The sequence below is a fragment of the Pezoporus occidentalis genome, unplaced genomic scaffold, assembly GCF_034315485.1.
Source record: "Pezoporus occidentalis ecotype Australia unplaced genomic scaffold, CSIRO_AGI_Poc_V1 ctg455, whole genome shotgun sequence".
Lineage (NCBI taxonomy): Eukaryota > Metazoa > Chordata > Aves > Psittaciformes > Psittacidae > Pezoporus > Pezoporus occidentalis.
Window position 1 is genome coordinate 82,872 of NW_026915786.1, and position 17,882 is coordinate 100,753.

General features: G+C 51.8%; 1 protein-coding gene across 1 annotated transcript; it reads right to left on the reverse strand.

Annotated features, from left to right (window-relative positions):
- Positions 1–2,397: 2,397 nt before the first annotated feature.
- SELENON (selenoprotein N) lies at positions 2,398–17,329 on the reverse strand. The gene is made up of 12 exons (XM_062635502.1): positions 17,152–17,329; positions 12,850–12,967; positions 11,948–12,078; positions 11,273–11,485; positions 10,651–10,775; positions 9,770–9,907; positions 8,350–8,431; positions 7,191–7,379; positions 6,037–6,142; positions 5,075–5,187; positions 4,326–4,427; positions 2,398–2,645 (listed from the first exon to the last, which is right to left on the reverse strand). Exons 1-12 carry the CDS (start codon positions 17,257–17,259, stop codon positions 2,475–2,477), a joined length of 1,596 nt encoding a protein of 531 aa, XP_062491486.1. The 5' UTR covers positions 17,260–17,329; the 3' UTR covers positions 2,398–2,474.
- Between the last annotated feature and the right edge of the window lie 553 nt (positions 17,330–17,882).

The following is a 17,882-nucleotide window of genomic DNA, read 5'->3' on the forward strand; positions in this document are numbered from 1 at the left end:
CCGCATCCCCGCCCCCCCGGAACAAGGACTGGACTGCGGGAGGCCGAGCTCGTGGGACGGGTTTAACGTGTGACAGCACCTGCAGCCGCGCCGCTCCCACCGCCCCCCGCCGGCAAACATCGGCCCTGGCCCCGCCGCGGCTTTCAGGCCAGAGCGTCACCCAGCACAGCAGGGGCGGGGGCAGCGGCGCCTCGGCCGGTACCACCGGGAACGCGCACTCGGGTTACACAGAGACGGGGAGCTCGGAGCGGGTCAGCGGCTCCTGCCCGCAACTCCCGGGCTGCCCTCGCCCTTCGGAGCCGCCGTAGCCCCCGGTTTGCCAAGCCCCGACAGACAGGAGCCATCCCGGGCTGTGCAGCCGCTGCTCCCTCCGGCCCCTCCTGCACACTAACGGAACGGAGCCTCCCTTCCCCGGCAACAAGCGCCAGACACGGCTTCGAGGGGCTCGGGAAACGGCCAACAAGACCTCAGGAGCAGCTCTGTAGCAGCCAGGAGGGCACACGGACGCGGAGCCGGGGGCACAGGCACTCGCTCCTTTGGGCCAGAGTCCTCTCAGGGGACGAGGCCACCAGACAACAGGAGCTCGGTCTCAAATGCTGCCCGGGGGCTGTGGCACTGTCTGCAGCCAACAATGCTGCCCAGTCTCAGGCTGTCGGTACTGCAGCCCCTGGAGTGGGTAAAAGTGCAGAGGTAATGCATAGTTAGAATGCCGATACTGAGAAACAGCCCAGGGGGAATTCATCTCACTGGAGCAATTAGTGAAGCTACGCTGGCTCAGCCGGGAGGTCGACCTCAGCCCAGTGTACAGCCAGGAGGGCTGGGGCAGGGTGGGTGATCCTCACCCCTGGGCTCCTCCCAGAACAAGAAAACAGCCCGAAAAAGCCACCCAAAAAAAAAACACCCAAAGGTTTCCCTCCCCCTCCCCCCGTGTGACTTGGTCCAACAAAACTGTGCTTCAAGAGAGCAGAAAAAGCATCCCCAGCCATGGCTGTTTGCAGCCATCCACCGAAGATGCTTTTGTCTCCTCACCTCTACAGGAACAGGGTTTGAAACCTGTTTCATTTAACCCTTCCTTGTCCAGATTATGCTCACTCTGTAGAAGGCATTGGTATGGAGCAGGAGCAACTGCTCAGGGTGGTTACAGGTAAGTGAAAATGGCAGTCTGTCCAAGGCATTTCTCTGGAAAACTACTGGAATTTCCATGAGTGCTGCTGGCTTTTAGAACTGCTCAGTTCTTAGCCAGTTAACACTCTTGGGGCAGTTCCTGAAGGGAATGTCATGGTTCCTCATTCAGTGGGGCTTGGAAGCTCAAATGAAACATGGACAGAGCATGAAACCAATGCCCTCTGAGCAAAGCTCCCAAAGCTGGGGGCTGGGAGTGGGGCTGGGCAGTGCTCACTGCCGTGTCCCACAGCCTGGAATGCACATCCTGCAGGACTCTGACCCCATGTCCCCCTGTTAATCACAGAACCATAGAATGGTCTGGGTTGGAAAGGACCTTAAGATCATCCAGTTCCAACCCCTTGCCATGGGCAGGGACACCTCACACTAGACCATGTCACCCAAGGCTCTGTCCAGCCTGGCCTTGAACACTGCCAGAGATGGAGCATTCACCACTTCTTTGGGCAGCCTGTGCCAGTGCCTCACCACCCTCACCATAAAGAACTTCCTTACATCTAACCTGAACTTTCCCTGTTTTAGTTTAAACCCATCACCCCCTGTCCTACTGCTCCAGTCCCTGATGAATCCATGCCTCCGAGCTGCACCGTACTTCTAAGGCCATGGTCTCCATTCTACTGTGCCAACCTCAGCATCTCCCTTGGATACAGAGAACCTGAATAAACAAGACCACTCTCCCACCACAGCACAGTGGTGGGAAGAGGCCAGAGCCCCATGCTCCAGCTCCACCTGCATTTACATCTACCCATGATCAGCACAGTCCCATCACGCACTGGTGGCCACAGCTGTCCATAAATGCTGCCGTGAAGAGCTGGTATGTGACATGAGGTGTGTGTAGGCCACTGGCTACCAGGAGGGAGCTTCCCACCTGTGCTGGGTTCTGCACCATCACACCACAAGGGCTGGGTCTAATGGCAATGCTGCTCTCCGGGATCCCACACAGTCCAGTCCTGGGGTCAGGGCTTTCTGGGTGACGTGTGGTAGAGCTGGTACACGACTTTCACCTCAGAGTCTGGAAAAACATGAAGGTGGGTGGCAAACCAAGGAGTATGCACCAAGAATGGTTACAGATTCAAGTGTTCTCACTCCTGTCACAGTTTGCCTGACCTCGGAAGGGCAGGTTATGTAAACTGGTATCACTTGAAACTGCCTCGAACTAACATCCAGAGCAAAGCCCCAGCCCTGGGTCTGCATCTTAGTATCAATGTCTGGCATAAAGACAAGGAAGAATTTCTGTAAAAGTAGATCTCTGAAGTCTTTGTCCATCTCTGTGAGGCATTCAGGTGCCTTTGGTTTTAGGTCTGCAAGTATGGCTTTGCTCTTTGCAGTCCTTCCTTCAGGAACTGGAGGTAAGTTGCAGTTGAAGGGTCTTCAAAATTGGTTGAGAAACTAAAGATGCTGCTTTCAACATCTTCAGGCTTCATAGAAGTAATGTCCAGGAAGTAGTTTGCATTAATATGGTGAATCTGGGAAACAAAACAGATGAGAAGAATTTAAGGGCCAGAACAACCCCCCCATCCACTGTCTTGGCCTCTAGCCAGGATGCCAGTGACAAGACTGGAACAACTCTTAAAGAATCTCTAATACTTTGCAAATGCTTATTCAGCATCCAGGATTCAGGGTTTGCATTTTACAGTCAGAGAACAATGTGGGAAAGACAATGGTCTGTTTGTTTCCCCAATCAAGAGTGCTGATCCCTCACTTAGGTTAAGAAGATGAAGGTGATTTGAGACAAATCAGGCAGGGGTAAAACCTGGCTCTAAGTAAGGACTGGGAGATGCCAGCCCAGCCAAGCCACTGCTGAGTGCAGCATAGTTGCAAAACCAGCCCTACAGCTTTGAGGGCCTTTCTGCTCCCTTTCCAAGGTGGGAAAGGGGGACATGTGGCCACTGACCACAGCACCCTTGACTGAGCTGAGGTCACTCAGCAGCCCACTAAAGAGATGGCAGGAGGTCACTGCCTGTATCACAAGCTAATATCTGGCAAATGTGGGTATGATCAGATTAGCCCTGGCAGGATCCTCCACTGCAGACAGTCCAGTTGTTGTTCTTCCAACTCAAGGTGGGGGGGCTGCTGGGGAGCAGAGCAGAGCTGAAGCATGTGGACTTGTTAATGGCTGTGACAAACTGGGGAATGAAGAGAAAGAGAAATGTGCTAGAAGGTGCTGATGAGGAGAGATTTTCTGCAGAGCATCAGCAGACGGAACAGGGGGTGCAAGAAAAAGCTACAGTGGCTTCCCAAAAGTCGCTGACTTCAACCAGGGACAGTGAAGAAGCACAGGCAGACATTTGTTTCAAGTCTGATTGTTCCCCCAAATGAGCTGCTATTGTTCTGTCTCTGTATAGACACTTCCAGGTTTTTTCATAGAGTTGCTGTCTGTCTGCCACAGCATCCCTGACAGCACAGCACTGGGAGGGACTATGGCCCCAGCAAGGCTCAAGGAGCCAGGGAATGGCTGTAGGAGTGGACACTCACTCCAGGGTCTGCAGACAACCCTGAAGAGAACATGCTCTAATGGGAGGAGCCAAGCTCAGCTGCAGGAGTGGCGTGGTTTAAACCCTAGCCACACAGCTTGTTCACTCACTCCCAGTGAGTGGTGCCAGGCTGAGAGCAATCGAGCCCCCCCCCCCCCCGGGGCTATCCCCTTCCCCACTCCCAGAGGAGCGGGGAGGAATTGAAAGAGTGCAACTCCCATGGGTTGAGACAAGAACAGTCCAGCAACCAGTGTACAACACAAATCACCACCACTACCACCACCGACAACAATAATAAGAGAAAATAACAAAGGAAGAGAATACGATACCACTGGCCAAGAAATGAGTCCCACCCGGAAGCCCGTGTCCTTCTGGGTAACTCCCAGTTACCCCCCACCCTGGGCATGGCGTGCTGTGGTGTGGGATACCTCTTTGGCTAGCCTGGGCCAGGCGCCCCATCTCTGCTTCCTCACGGCTTCCCCTCCTCCCTGGCAGAGCATGAGCCTCACAAAGTCCTTGGTCAGGGTAAACATCACTTAGCAACAACAGAAACCATCGGTATCACCAGCACTGTTCCCAGGCTGGAAGTCAAGACACAGCACTGCACCAGCTACCACGAAGGAGAAACATGACTGCTACCGCTGAACCCAGGACAAGGAATAACCAACATACCACCGTGCCATTAGGGAGGCAGATGATCATCTCCACGGGGAAGTTGTATTTCTCCAGGTGCAGGTCAGCCAGCTTGCTGTAGAACTCATTTTCTCTGTTGTTCTGTAAGGAGGGGAGGGAGCCCAAAGAAAGATGTTTGCATACACCAAAACTAGCAGAACAGTGCAGGAGGAGCACACCGAACACAATAGGAAGGGAAGGACCAAAGAGCTGCTTTGTAGGACAGTGGTAACTGGTTCTTTTTGCACCATCTGCTTTATGATACTCCTCCAGTCAGTCTCCCTCTCACACATTTCAGCTGTAGATTCTCCCCAGAGAACAAAATCACCCATCACTGGCAGTTCCCAGGCACACCAACAGTCTGATCCAGCCCAGCTGACAGCACAGGCCCAGAGACAGGGTCACAAGTGGGGAAAGGTGCAATTGGAAGACTCTGGGTTCAGACAGTATTTGGTTGCTCCCTGGGTGATAGGGAAGTCAGTCTGTTGATGGCACAAATAGCTCTGGGCAGAGCTATCTCACAGTGAAGCATTTGGTTTAGCTTTTAAAACTGGCACCATGACAGTGAAGTCCTTGTGCCATTTGCTTAACCTGCCTCCATCTGGTGCTTGCTTGCCCCCTACGATCACTAGGACAGGGAGGGCTTGGAACTGAAATCCCCCCCGGCACAGGCATGAGCTCCCCCCTCGTGCCAGGCACCATCTGCATTCACCAGCACCAGCTGCAAAGAAGGTGGATGTGACACTGACCTGCAGCTCTTCCAGCTCCTTCACCAGTGACCAGCTGCTGATGAAGCTCTCGTTCAACAGGGTGAGGATGGGCGAACTTTCCAGGACGGTCTCCCGGAGAGTTCGCCCTGAACCTGGCCCAGGAGAAGCAGACAATGGTTTACTGTGTTTCCTCAGCTGGCTGGTGCCATGTTTAATGCCACCACGACACCAGAGCTCTGGCTGCTGTGGCAGCTGGCTCAGGCTCCCCCCAACCCAGCACATTGGCTTTTTTCTCCTTGAGTGACAGACTTCCAAAGCTGACTGTTTCCCATATGTGCTGCTGGCAGAGAGGCCTCATTCCAGCCACTTGCAAGGCAACAAGGACCAGGACAAGCTTGCCACAGAGGTGACTGGTGTGGTGCATTTAGGAAATGCATTAGGCCCTGTGGATCCACCCCAAGTGCCTTGTGCTGTTCATGCCAAGCAGAGCCCACACATGCTGGAGAGGTTTTAAGGCAGATAGAACTAAAGACACCCAGCGCTGTTGCACCCATTACTCTGCCCAGTGTGGCATATCCTCAGGTGCAGGGGGTGAACAGTGATGCATCAGGACAGTTGCAAGCCCACATCTGGCTCTGGTGTCTCCTGTGCAGGTGCCAGGGACACAGCAAGAGCAGAGTCCCTTTCACCCTGCAGATGCTGCCTCTAACCAAGCAGACTGAGAGGGAAAGAGAAAGGAGAAAGACCAGACCCATGCATTCACCTTGACAAAGAATTGGTGAGTTTGTCTAGGGCTTGCCATAAATAGATCTCATCCTGCCACTGGGGACCTAAGATCCCAATGATTCCCCACCTCCAGCCTTTTTTATTCAGCATCTTCAGAGCCAAAATGAGTAACACAATGTTTACTGCTGGTTCGTGACCAGCTCTCTGACCCCAAGCTCTCCTCAGAGCCTGAATGAGGCACATCATTCCTCCAGCCACAATGGGAATGTCCTCACCTCAGCAGGACTGGTCGTCCAGGGCACCCCACAGCAGGATTGAGTGCACCAGCTTCTTTTCTGCTTTTGCTCTCTCAAAAGCTTGTGTGAAGGGAAGATAGGAGACCTGGAGGCAAAGAGACAGTTTAAGAAACAAGACACAGAACAGCCCATCTCAGATGCAAGCAGGGTCTGAAGAAAACAGACCTGTTACATCCCACAGGTAAAGTACACAGTTTAACCTGCAGTAGATTCTGCAGATGAAAGCAAACGACAACTGTGGTGGTGTCCCCCAGGACAACTTCATCCTCTGGTGAGATTACAGCAAGGCCCTCAGAGCGTGCGGGCTGTTACAGGACCTGCAGAGCCCCTTGTTCACACACTGCAGAGAGCATCTGTACAACTACGAGCTGGCTGGCAGCAAACTCCCCTCAGCAGCCTCGGAAATGTGGCCGTGAGGTATTTGTTACAAAACCTCACTGAAAAGGCCTAAAATCTGGCTGTGAGGGAGCCTGCACAGAGATTATTCCAATCACTCAAATGAAGGGAACTTTATTAACATCTTGGCAGCTCAAAGAGACATTTGTAAGCTCAGGCACAAGGAGGCAGCCATTGAAACGTGTCCCTTCAGCCAAGGAAGCAGTGACAGGCAGTAGCCATCTGCTCCACAGGCTACTGGCATGTTAAATAGTTTGGGTCACCCAGTGCTATCAATTTGTGTCTCACTGTGGGATGCAGAGGCACAGGCAGATTGTGTGTTTTCTGCTGATAAGGAAAGCTTGGTCCAAAGGTAGCTCAACGTGGCAGAAGTAATGCCAGCGGAAAAGCATTTGTAAGCTGCCTCTCTCAGAAATCACACTGGCAGCTAGTGATAACAGGAAGGAAGGATGAGCCCACATTTACAAACCTGAGACACATGACATCAGGCTTTGCTCCTGCCTGTGCTGCTGTGCAACCAAAAATGGCCTTTTAGAGATGCTGTACTCCCTCATCTGGAAACTGGAAGTCCATCCAGTGGCACACACAGTGCTGGGAGGAGACCCCCACACTATGCTGAATACTGATTAGACTGTGGCCTCTGGTTTCTGCTGGTCCTCGAGGTGACTGGACATCCCCGTGAAGACAACCTGCCCCAAATAAACATGCCAAGGAAGAGCCTGGTCCCTCTTCCTCACCTTCTTAAATGGATACATGGCCACTTCCAGTTTCTGGGCTGCCTCTTCCCGGGGTATTTCCTGCTGCCAGGTTATCTCTTCAAACACAAACTGGATGGGCTCCCCTGAGGGATCCCTACTATCAATCACATTTCCGTTCTCATCATGGATCACAGAGGGGATGGAAGGTCCAGTTGATTCAAGCTCCATCTGCAGGAGAACAAACAGGCAAAGCTGGACACTGCAGACATCCCACTTCTGGTTTATCTGTATTCCAGGACAGGATGAATAGGCAAAATAAGACTGTGCAGCTTCCAATGAAGATACAGCTCCATCTGTTGTCTACTGGAGCTGCACTTCACCAGTTGCAGATGTCTTTTAGTGGAGAATAGCAGGAAAGCAACTTCATTTCCTTCTGTTACTGTCTGACTGTGCTCTTTAGATAGCAATTGCACGAGACTTGTTCACTCTGTGTTCCCACTTCTCCAGTGGAGACTTCTGATGGTGGGACACCAGGTCCTTCAAATCACAGCTCCACAGGGCTAGTCTGATGTTCTTGCTCATACCTCCTGCACAGCCCTTACCCAGCTCGTGGCTAACCACGAGAGGGAGCAATACAAAAGCTGTTCAGGAGCTTCCCCCAGTTCCTCGTTCCAGGACAACTCAAATGATTTTGCAAGTCTGTTTTCTCAGCTCTTGGCAATTAAAAAGAAGGATTGATCTAGTTTAAGACCAAATGGGACTGTTAAATTCAGGCATTTAAAATCCTGACTCATGTTTCCTGTCACAAGAGCTGGGATTACCACAAAATAGAGGAATAACCTCATGCAGCTTCTAAATTCAGACACACTGTTGTTCATACACCCCTCTGGCTCAGGGCCTGGGTTCAGATCCTCATCTCAGACAACTCTGTAAAGCTGGAAAGTGGCACACGTATCCAGGAGTGCAGGATTCAACCCACACAAAGGGAAAACTACAGTATCACAACAACTGGTAATAGGGAGCCACAGAGCTGCAGAGGACACACACAGATCAACAGAGATTATACTATTAGATTGGAATATGCACAAGAAAGCTCTGAAGAACAGGGACAGCTAAGGTCATACAGCTCATGGCCATGGCAGCATAAATCCCTGCTGAGCTGCTGCATGCATATGGAAGACTGAGAGTGTCTACAGACCTGAGGCAGGTATCCAATATCCACCTCCATGTTGCTGCTTTCACTTGCTCCATACAGCCACTCCATATCAACGTTCAGAGACCTGCAAGGTGAACCAGGGATGTTCAGAGTCACCCAAGGATAAGGTTGTATATGGCAAACCCCAAACAGATGACAGCATCCAATGCTCCTCTTGCAGGATCAGCATTAAAGCCCAGAGGCCCTGCCTCCCTGGAGATCACTGTTCCCTGCACAAGACCAGCAACACTGGAGCCCAGGATCAGGGTCCAGGCACCCACTCAATGTTCTGGGCAAACACGCTCACACCTTTTAAGTACTGCCAAAGTACAGGAAAGAGGTGACTTTGCTGCCCCTTCCTTCCCAGCACTCAACTTGCACATTCTGAGCGTGCTGAACTTTTAAAAGTGGTGGGGTTTTTTTGGAAGCAAAAGGCTTTTGTAAGAAGTTGCTGGCAGAGATGCAAGTGTCTGCTTGCTGTAAGAAATGTGCTGACAGAGCCATAGGGGTTGAGTCGCCAGGGTAATGTTATAACAGAATTTTCACTCCAGCTGTCATGGGTAAAGAGATTTGAAGCTGAAACACTTCCAGCTACTTGCCAGAGAGCAGGAATGAGCTAGTGCAAAGCTTTGCACACAAAACCTCAACCTGTAAAACACCAGGCAAAAAACATGCTGAAGTAAGAGCATCAGCCTTTGCTTGACTACAGTGCTTTAAGCCAGGCACTGGGATCGCCAGGGGCTGCTCCCCACAGCCTACCCATCCCTCCCATTCTCCAAGTACCAAGGGACAGTAACTGGCGATTGAATCAGACCCTGAAATGGGTCAGGGATGCTCAGCGACTGGTAGAGATGCATTTGCCAGTTTTACAAGCAACAGCAGAGCTCAATTCACTCAGATTTTATAGGAACTTGCCGAAAAACGTGAGCTCATCCATCACAGACACACAAGGAGCCTTCTGCAGCCACATTGTCACAACAGGTATGCGACAATTGCAGGAGTCCCTGTCCCAGCTGGAAACTGCTGGTCAAGGGGAGCAGTGCTGCTAACAAAGAGGATGCTGCCCCTCTCTAGGGCAGTGGAGGCATGATGGAGGACATCAAGACACACATGGATGAGGACAGGACATGATGACTGTGATGACCACTAGCAGTGAAGGATGAGTGGGGAAAGCAGATAAGCAAACTGTAGAACTAGGCTGCCCAAAGCTCAGCCTGCCCTGCACAGGCCAGAATGCCCACATACCACAAGGGACAGGGCTGCTGCTGCACTCATACCTTCACATAAAGAGAACCCACCAGCATTCCCCCGTGCGCAGCCCCAAGCCCTACACAGGACAGGATCCCAGAGCCCCTGTGTTCCACTGGGCCTCATTTATACAACCCTCAAGTCTGTTCAGCACCAGAAAGAGAAACAGCTGTACCTGTTGTTAGGGACAAAGAGCTTAAATTCTCGGACATGGGAAGAATCCTTGGAGAGGATGATGTGACCTGTGAACTGGCCTGGGGAAAACCAGAAGGGGAAATGTGGTGGCTCATTCAGCTGGAACTCAGCGTGGATCCTGAAATGAGAAGGGACCCATGAGCTGCAGTGCCGGGCAGAGAGAAGATGACAGCAGTGAAAAGTTATCTCCAGGCACCAGAAATTATGAAGCTAAATTGGGGCGGAGAGGTTCAGCTCAAAAAGCTTTTCATGTCACACAGTGATAAAAGACTGGAGCAGATCCCTGGGGTCACAATCATCTCCAGTATTGATGCCTTTTGGAACTAGGCAGTAAGTATCCATCCAGGAAGGATAAATTATGTTATCATTCCTTAAAACACAGAACAGCCTAAGACCCCTTCAGCCTCCCTTCCAGCTTGATCAGGCAAGTATAAGCTGTGTGTAATGCTCCCAGGAAGAGAACAATTTCCTAGACTCTCCCCCTTGGAAGGGCATACCCCCCACCCCCATTAACCACAACCTAACACATTTCCTGCTAATCAGACTCTCCTTTCAGTCAGGGATAGCTCCAAACCAAGGGCAATGTCCTACATCTGGGCAACAGTCCCTGCCCCACCAGGGGCTCTGGGAGCATGGGCATCAGCAAAGTATCACACATTGGCAAGAGCTGGTTGTGAACACCACCCTCTTCCTTGAGCTGCTTTGCTTCCCTCCCAGCCAGGACACATCTGGTCTTGCTTGGGAACACAACATGCAGTGACACACACACTCTCTGCCACAGGCTCACAGCAGCCTTTTCTGCTCCCTTGAGATACAGAACAGATTCAGAAGCTTTCCTCTAACCTCAGGCCACGGCCTCACCTGAAGGCGATGGTGTAGTAGAAGGTGCTGATGGCTTGGATGCAGGCCACAGCTCCCTGAGGAGCAAAGCGGGTTTTCACAAAGGGGCGTGGGTGGAACATGCTCAGAAGCTTGTGGATGATGATCTAGAGAGTGAAACATAAGAAAGCAAAAATGAGAACAGTTTCTTCACCACAGGCCAGCTGCAGCTCCAAAGTAGCTCCCCACCAGATCAGGAAGGCAAGAGAACTGCTATGCTATAAAAATTAGCTCAGAGACCTACCTCATCACAAAACAAGGAGCTAAAGCAAGAGACTGGGTTTAAAATTAATCCATTTCCATGTTTTTTATGCTCTTCCCATTGTTTCCAAGTTCCCATCATCCCAGCCTGAGTTACTCAAATCAGCTGCATTTGGCCCTGACAAACACCCAGTGCTTTTGCACGCTCTCAGTTTTACCTCCAATTTAGGAGACAGTCCTCCTGGCTGCAAGCTGCAGCTTTTTTGCTCCCTTTAGAAGTCCAGGGAGACAGAATGCAGTAGCCTTGTCCCTCCAGGGGTTTTTGGGATTCATCTGGGCTACAAGGCAGAACATTTTCACAAACTACTTCTCAGGTATATAGAAATCGAGTTTCATATCTCACCTCTTTGCCCTTGGGAGGCGGAGGGTAAAATCTGTTGTTGGGAAGATACCCAGTGAAGATGTTCAATTCACTAGGAATTATCCACCATGGATCCCCAAGATCCAGTTTATTCTTTGGAGGAAGAAAGGCTTTAAACTGCCTGGCAAGCAGCACGCTCATAGGGGCTGCTGGGGCAGTCCAGTTCCTCAGCCCAGACAGAGCAACATGAGAAATCTGTGAACAGAAGATACTGTCAGAGCCTCGACCAGCCTCTTCAATCCTGCAGTCATGCTCACGGATGTACGGAGGCTTTGGAGAAGACGAAAAAGAATTCTAATGGTTTAAATTCTTTCTACCACCCCAACTACCACCAAACAGTTCTGTCAACTTTTAACCATGTGAGTAATAGGAAGTGGGAGAGAGGGGAAAGTAGCACATACCACTACTTCTGGACTTGGCTCCACATCTATCTCTAACGTCTGCTTTGAGGGTGTATTAAGTGGGGCACAGTGATACCAAGTGAGCTGAGAACAATGAACTGCTGCAGAAAGCAGCGAGTTTGCTCATGAAAGCAAATCCCATGGCCTAGAGCTAGACTATGTCCCCACCCTACCACTTATTGCTGGTGATGTTACCAGCCCTTTGCATGTGTTTATACCAGAATTTGTGGCCATACACATCCTGCATGACACCTACTCCCAAGAAACCGTCTTTGCTCTTTGTCATTGTTTCCATGACCAAAGGCTGGAATTTAGCCACGATGGATAATGTCTCCCCGCTTGTATCAGACGTCTCCTCCTCTTCAAATTCTGAGACGGGAGCAACCCCTAGACAAAGGAACAGAAATTTAGGCAGCTGTTTCCCTTCCCTCCCCTTTTAAACAACTGTGAAGTGATTACACATTTATTCTGGCAAATCCAGGAGTACTGGGAGTCTCCCAGCTCTCCATCCAGCAGCAGAACTCGGGACACACCCCAGGAACCAGATGAAGCACAGCTCTCCTTTCAGCAGACAACTCTCTAAACCCCATAGTTTGGCTGAACAGCCTCACTTCACCTTGAAGGGTCAGAATACACGCTTTACCCAATGAATTAACGCACAAGCAAACAACTGTAGTGGGAATGCACTGTAAATTATCATCATGACACTGTTTCTTGTGTGGCACCACCCAGATACAGGCTGACAGAGCCTCCAAACAGGATCACTCACAAACTGCTATCTGGAAGAGATGCCTCAGCCAGGGTATGAATGAAACACTGCCACTTAACTAAGTTTTGGCCTTGCCTGGGCTGAGCTGTATCTGTTGCATTTACCCAGCCCAAATCCCCTTTAAGCTCTAGACAAAGTAACTTCTGTTCTTTGCTAGCCCAGCAATGGGATCTTCTGTCTTACAAACCCCTCTACTTTGTGGAAGTGATATATGTCTAGTGCTTAAGCCTTTTCAGACCCCTGTAAAGCTCAGCAGCCTCCCTTCATGTAAATAAGACTCAAAACAGTGCCCTGAAAAAATAAAGACATGAATAAAACCAGTTTGGTGCATTATCTGTGGCTTTTGCTTGGACTGTGCAGAGAGCTCTGCAGGGCAGACAGATACCTACCTGTCAGCTTCTCAGCTATTGGCTTGAACTCTTCAGGACTGAGGTACAGATCGTTGTTTGTGTCCAGAGAAGAAAAGAGAAACAGCCCCTCACTTCCCAGAGACTTCAGCGCCAGCTCCTAGTTCAGGAAGAAGCAAGTGAGATTTCATTTGAGCCTCTTGCAGAAATTCACCCATGCCCCTCTCAGCTTCAGAGTTAATTTAAATTCTTTCCAGCACACAAACACAGCCATTAAATCAAAAGATTAACGCCCCTTGGCAGGATTTTGTGCTATTTACAATAGGGATTGGTGTCCAGGAACTGCTGGCATGAGCATATTAAAACTACATCTGGCTAAGTAATTCCAACTGAATCGTTTGCTCATAGGCAGCCTTGAAGTCTTTTGTCAGAAAAAAAAAGCCAACTTTTTCCAGACAGTGCTAAACCTGCAGCTATTGAGAGCACCTGGAGATGGTGATTCGGTGATTAAGTGATGTGCAGTGAAACAAAGGCAAAGCCGTGACTGTCTACATCACAAAATCACAAAGGAAATGAACGGAGCCCTTGGAACTGCAGAAAGTCACTTACACCCGTGCAGAGCTCCATGCCACACCTCCCCTGGCACACATATAATTCCCTGCTCGGGTCAAGCTCCCCTCCAAAATTCCAGCTGCAGGACTGGATGGAGCATTTTGCCTCCTGCCGACTCAGTCAGCCATACACTGGGGAGCCACAAATCCCATGGGCTTCTCCAGAACCTTCTGCAAGACCCCAGCCACGCTGTGCCTCAGTTTCCCTCTCTTCAAAGTCCACTGGGAGCTCATCCAGTGGAAAACACCACTGAAATGCAATGTCTCCCCTGGAGCAGCTTCAGAAAGGCTTTAGATGCTTCTGGTCATTTCTACCCTGCAGCACTGAGCACTGAAGGGAAAGGGACAACCTACAGGCAGAATAAGAGAGCTCCATGTTGGTGTGAGAGGAAGAGAGAGACATAGAACAAGCCAGACAAGCCACATCATTGGCAGACAGCCTGCAGCACATCCCCTGTGACCCATCATTTGGGACAGCTTCCCCTGCCACCCCTGTAAAAGCCTAAAGCTGCAGGATAAATACTCTGTATTCTGCTGTTTAACGGTGTTTATTCTCTATTGCCTGCAGCACCATCACTATCCCCAGAGCTCCTGAACTAGTTTATTCTCCATCTGTTGCCTGCCAGCCTGAAGCAGCACTAATGCAGCCTGGAAGGCTTTGCTCCTGTCAACTGAAGCAACAAAAGCACTTAAGAGCCTTCCAGGGCAGATTCAGGACTGAGACAGACAGAAATAAAGACCCTGGAATAAAAACAAGAGAGCTGGAAGCAGACACGGCTGTGGAAAGACAAGGAGGGGAGCGTGCAGGAACTGTACAGCTGAAAAAAGGAATGAAGGATTATCTACATACAGGAACAATCCTCTGGACTGTCCATGTTTCTGGGGCCAGAAAATATGCCTTTGTTCCTCAAATGAACAGGGATGCCCACCCCTGTAAATCGATAATAATTTTCCTGAGCAACTTCCCCAACAGCCAGGTGCCAGGGTCATGTCATGGAGCCTTGGGCCAGGTTTCAGTATCCCTCTAACCTCTCGAGCAAGCTTGTGCACAGCATGGAATGCATTAACCTCACAAGGGCCCATGTGATTGCTCACTGAGAGTGGGCTCCTAGAGCAGGGAAGCAGGCTTGGAGCATGATGGCTTCTCCTCTGCAGGGGAGCCTGTCCTGGATGTGTACTGAGCTCTGAAAAGATGTTCCATTTCCCAGTCGTCTCTACAGCACATCAGCCACTTCCTGCTGATGAATCTTTTAGAGTCTCTCTTCTTTTTGCACTTCACAGACAGGGACCTCAAGGGATGGGAGGCAAATGAGCAACAAAGTTTGTAGTTGGTTAGACTGCCTGCTGCTGTAGGAAAAAGTCACGATCAGTGCTTAACAGGGCTGAAAGCAGAAAGAGAACCAGTCACACCCCCCACACAGAGAAGAACATCTCTGGCTGCATCTAAAACAGCAGGATGCGAAGGACAACATGGATGCTTGGGTGTTGGATGTTAGCATCCAAAGATCAGTTTTTAAGCAAGAACTGAAAGCACTTTCTCATCCCCTCAGCCTGCACTTTCACACAGGTGAAGCAATAAACCCCCACCAGCTGCAGAACCATCAGATTATTATCATGGAATGGTTTGGGTTGGAAAGGACTGAAGATTATCCAGTTCCAACCCCCTGCAGAGGCAGGCATGCCTCACACTCGACCATGTTACTCCAAGCTCTGTCCAACCTGGCCATGAACACTGCCAGGGATGGAGCATTCACCACTCCTCTGAGCACCCTGTGGCAGTGCCTCACCACCCTCACAGTAAAAAACTTCTTCCTTGTATCTAACCTGAACTTCCCCTGTTTCAGTTTGAACCTGTCACCCCTTGTCCTATCACTCCAGTCCCTGATGAAGAGCCCCTCTCCAGCATCCTTGTTGCCCCCTTCAGACACTGGAAGTGCTCTGAGATCTCCACGCAGCTTCTCCTCTCCAGGCTGACCAGCCCCAGTGTTCTCAGCCTGTCTCCATACAGGAGGTGCTCCAGTTCCCTTAACCTTGTAGCCCAACTCCAGACTTGCTCCAACAGCTCCATGTTCTTCAACAGCAAGTGGCCAGAGACACGGCAGCTCTGTGGTCAGACACATGCCAGCAGCCGGCTAAGCACAGCCTCTTGCTCATGGACACCACTGCCCTGTCCCTGCAGGGCAAAACAGCCACATCTCCAGCTCCAGGCAGCACTGACAGCACATGGCTCCACACAGCCTCACGGGACACATCCTTTGGAAACACTCATTCCTGCTCGACAGCACTGCATGAACAGGCACAGCCTGACCCACCGGCACCCTGGAGCACCCGGCTGGCCCGGGAGACCCCAGCCAGGGAGGAACAACGGCTTCCCAGAGCACGCACCAGTCCAAAGGGATGATGAAAGCTGGGCTTAAAAGGGGAGCGAGATGTCAGGGCTTGGCCTTTTCCTTTCTGATAGCATTCACATCAAAGCAAGCGCTCCAGAGCTTGTGGATTTTCTCTTTTTCTTTATAATCTGGGATTGTAAGAAATAAAAAGTTTCCCTTTTGTGCCAGAGTAAAACCGACCTTCCTTGGACTCTGCAGGGGAGGAGAGTTGGGCTTTTTCACAGAGAGTTTTCTTCCCCCACCTGCCTGTGCCTTGTTTAGCTACATAAACATCCCTATGGAAGCGACAGGATGCGTGTTTTAAGCAAAATGAAGGACAAACCAACCCCTTGCTCTGTTCATGTTTTGTTCCCTCCAGCAGCCCCCACTCACAGCCCCGCTGCCTGTGCTCTGGAACACAAAAACCTCCTGGGGCCCTGGCCTTCTGCCAGGCAGGGCTGGGTCCTCCCAGCCAGGACTGTCCCGACCCTCCTGTCCCTGCAGACAAACTCTTCTGTTTACCTGGTTTGCGCCATTCTCCCCTTCCTGCAGAGCAAGAAGAGACAAAGGGAAGAGGCCTCCTTTAAAAACACTTGTCTTTTCGCCACAGAAATATCGAGAAGCCTGCTCTTTTCCACAAACCTCTTTGAAGGATGCCAAAGCAAAGAGCCCGGGAAGCAGGATCTCCAGCAGAGACATGCCCTCTCCAAAGCACACAGCAGCCATCTGAGTTACAGAATTCCAGCCAAACCCAGCATCCATCAGGGCACACAAAAAGTACGTTTCTAGCGAGAAAAACCCCACAAACACTTGAGAGTTTGGAGTCTTTTCCAGGGAACACGGCAGGCAGGAAGGACCTGGCGAGACGAGGTGTGAAGCTCCTGCTCTGTGAGCACCACAAGGCTGAAGCCACCAGTGCCCTGTGGCTACCACAAACCAGCGGCAGCCACCACCCCTCTGTGGTCACCTCGGTCCCCATGGCCACCTCAGCGGCCACCAATACCTGGCGGTGACCTGAGCCACCTCAACGCCAGTGGCCACTGTGTGTGGCGGTCCCCTCAACCCCCGGCACCCCCCTCATCCCTGCGCTCACCTCAGCCCTGCTACCTTACAGCCAGTGGCCACCGATGCCCGGCGCTCACCTCAACCGGTGGCCACTTGAAGCCCCTTCGGCCGTTACTCCCCTCCGTGAGCGGTGCTCCCATCGGCTCAGCAGCCGCCACCTCACCCCCGGGGGCCCCGCCACCGCCCCCGCCGCTCCCTCACGACGGCGGCGCCCGCCATTTCAACCCTCCCTCACAACCCCCCCCCCTTCCATGAGGGGCCGCGCGGCCTCAGCACCGCCCCGCCGCCCTGCCCGGTACCTGCTGCCGGGCTGCCTCAGCGTCCCGGTAGTACTTGACGGCGACCAGCGCCGCCAGAGCGGCCAGAGCCAGCGCCAGGCGCGGATGGGCCGCGCCGGCACCCGCCATGGCCGCGCCGCTCAGCGCCGCCGCCGCCCCGCCGCCATGGCCGCCCGGCCGAGGGAGGCGTCAGGCGGGCAGCGCCCGGCGAGGAGGGGCCGGGGCTGGGGCTCGGGCCGGGGCCTGCGTCCGCCCCGCGGGGCCCCTTTCCCCGCCCCCGGCCCCGTGGGGGCTTTTGCGCAGACCGGAAAAAAACCCCATGTTTTGGCCTTAAATTTGCTGCGGCATCACCGGGCTCTTCAGCAGCCCCACCGCTTTCAGTGGGGTTTGCTTTTAATTATCGATGGGAGAGGGCTGTGTCCTGCCCCCATGGGTTAACAAATCCATCTTCGGTCCTTAAGTCAGCATTTCCCCCCAGAAGCCGTATCCTGCTCTTGCAGCTGGTTTCAGCTCACAGCTGGATACCCTTCCTGTTACGGGTGGTTTCAGCTGCAGTGATTTCACTGTGGTTTAGTGTTGGGGGTCGAGCATGGACAGTCGGACAGGTCTACAGCAACCTCTGAGAATATGAACTTATAACCCCGAGTCAGGAGAAGAAGCAATGTCGAAATCAGCAAAATAGGAATGCAATAACAGGATACCAGTAACCACAAAACAGGATATAATGCCAAGCTAACGCAAACACCTAGGGC